This window comes from Austrofundulus limnaeus, unplaced genomic scaffold (assembly GCF_001266775.1).
Source record: "Austrofundulus limnaeus strain Quisiro unplaced genomic scaffold, Austrofundulus_limnaeus-1.0 Scaffold335, whole genome shotgun sequence".
Lineage (NCBI taxonomy): Eukaryota > Metazoa > Chordata > Actinopteri > Cyprinodontiformes > Rivulidae > Austrofundulus > Austrofundulus limnaeus.
In genome coordinates, this window is record NW_013952737.1 from 106,533 (window position 1) to 108,909 (window position 2,377).

The window sequence follows — 2,377 nt, forward strand, 5'->3', positions numbered from 1 at the left end:
CGTCCACCATAGACTTTGTATGTAAACCTGCTGCTCCTGACGCTGAAATCGCGTTCGGTGTGAACGCACCATTAGTCTGAGTCACGAGTCCCCACCTCTGGTTGTTGTCCTCTACTTCCCTTCAGTGTGTGCGTACCTGGAAGCGTCGGCTGAGGGTCTTGGTGCACACGGCACACTTCAGGTCTGAGCTGGGACCCTGGCTGCCGGCGAGCAGCGCCTCCTGAGGTAAGCTGTAACCAGAGGCGGCGTGGTGGTGGTGCCGCAGCAGCTTGTTCTGGCTGCAGAACTGCAGCTGACACATGCTGCAGGTGAAGAGCTGGACCCCGACGTGGGCGAGGGCGTGGGACACGCTGGCTGCGCGGTCAGGGAATGAGGCGCCGCACACGCCGCAAAGCCCCAGCTCCGTCAGGTGGCTCTCGCCGTGCTGCCTGATGGCAAACGGGTCTGCGGGGAGAGGAGCCAGGCAGGCTTTACACGACGAATTCCTGCTGACCTGCAGGAGAGCAGAGGGCGTCATTTACTCAGGCTTTCTGAGGAAGTTCACTGTCGTGTAAAATGTAATAAATGCATAATCTGAAAACTTACAAACTCATATTTTATTCATAAAAAAACATAAAATGTTTAAATTGAGAAAATAAAGTAGGTAGATCTGATATCTTGGTAATAAATCACACAAATTAGTACCTGGCTGTTTCCTTCACTTTCACCATTCTCCACACACACTAGGTCATCCTCCTCCTCCTCCTCCTCCTCCTCCTCTCCCTCCTCCATGTAGGTCTCATCGTCACTCAGCTCAATGACCTCCCCAAACAGCTCCCTCCAGGCCCTCGACGGAGGGAACGCCTCTCCACACCCCTCCGTTGCTCCCTCATCTGGCCGGACCTCCCTGTCRTCCTGAGCCTGCCCCGCCTTTGCCTCTCTGAACTCCAGCGGGTGGTCTCCGCCCTTGCTTGTGGCCCCGCCCTCCACTAAGACCACCTGCAGGCTTCCCGAGGGGGAGGACGGCGCCTCTGCTCCGAGCTGAGCCGAAGAGTCTGGGAGGGAGGGCGAGTCGGAGAGAGCGGCCGCACCTTCAAAAGTCACTTCACTGTGTGTCACTCGGTTTCCACTCCCCCCGGCTGACCCCCCGTCCCCCAGGTCGGGTTCAGTCTTCAGCTGGAGCCCCGGGCCCGGAGGCCGCGCTCCCTCCATCTGATTAGAGAGGCTGCTGCTTGGCAGAAGAGGAGCTTCAGCCCTCTGCTCACAGCCGATGTGAGACTGGATGTCCTCTATCTTCAGGTCCAGAGACGACGCCATCGTCTGGACTTTACAATCGTTTCTGCTCGCTCTGGTTTGGAAAAGCGGCGAGGAAGAAGTGGAGGGAGTTGGAGCGGCGGACGGCCCGACTGAAGACGACAGAGAGGAGCAGGAGGAGGAGCACACAGAGGCCGTGGCGATGGCCGTCACTTCAGACGCAGCGATGATCAGCTCAGAGTCCAGGTGGAGGTCGCCGTCGCCGCCGCCGCCCGCCTTCGCGGTCATGGACGCCTGCAGGTCAGGAAAGGTTTGGTGGCACGCCCTCATCAGCTCGGTGACGCCGAGCCTCTCGGCCAGCTCGTACAGCACGCCCACATCGATGAGGTCGATCAGAATCTCCCCCGTGTAGACGAACGTCAGCACCTTCTCGAAGTTGAGCGGTGACATAAACTCCAGCGTGAACAGAGTGGAGGCCCCCGCCGGGGGCCGGGCGAACAGGGTGTGAAAGTACGTCCCCGCGCAGGCCAACACCGCCCGGTGCGCGGCAAAGGTCCGGCCACCCACCTGCAGGAACACATCGCAGTACTGACGCGTCTGCCGGCAGCGGTTCAGATCTGAGAGCAGGGTGGCTGCGTGGCCGGGACCCTTCAGCTGGATCCTCATCCCTGCTTCTTCTGCTCCTGAACAGCTGCAGTCCACACAAACACACCGGCTGCAAGAAGCAAGGAAAAGGACAAGAACAACAGGAAACATCTTAGTGATACAGTTATAGTGACCAGAATAAACCACTAGTATCACCTGTTGTTATTAATCTTTATTTTTAAACAGTTTATACATCAAACATGTTTACCAGTAGCTGCACTGGGACCTTCAAAAATAAAACGGTCTAAATAAACAATATAATCACCACATTATTATAACTGAGACATTAAACAAAACTAATAAAAACCCAAAGGTTTTTCAAATGTTTGAAGAACATTTTTACTTATTATAGCTTTGTAAACCCCATACTACTTTAATTTAAAGAAATTAGATTTGTTCATTAACAGAAAAACAACGATAGCTTAGATGTAAATATTTTATCTTACACTTCATTATAAATAACTTTAAAAYAGGGGTTCTGTCAGAACAGTCGCTTATC

At 54.2% G+C, this 2,377-nt stretch overlaps 1 protein-coding gene across 1 annotated transcript in view; it reads right to left on the minus strand.

Annotated features, from left to right (window-relative positions):
• zbtb39 (zinc finger and BTB domain containing 39) overlaps positions 1-2,148 on the minus strand; it is an 8,966-nt gene extending 6,818 nt beyond the window's left edge. Inside the window, exons 1-3 of the mRNA XM_014022541.1 lie at positions 2,144-2,148; positions 685-1,948; positions 137-493 (exon numbers count right to left, since the gene is read on the minus strand). Of these exons, the coding sequence (XP_013877995.1) occupies positions 137-493; positions 685-1,948; positions 2,144-2,148 (1,626 nt within the window). The remainder of the gene's footprint in view (positions 1-136; positions 494-684; positions 1,949-2,143) is intronic.
• Between the last annotated feature and the right edge of the window lie 229 nt (positions 2,149-2,377).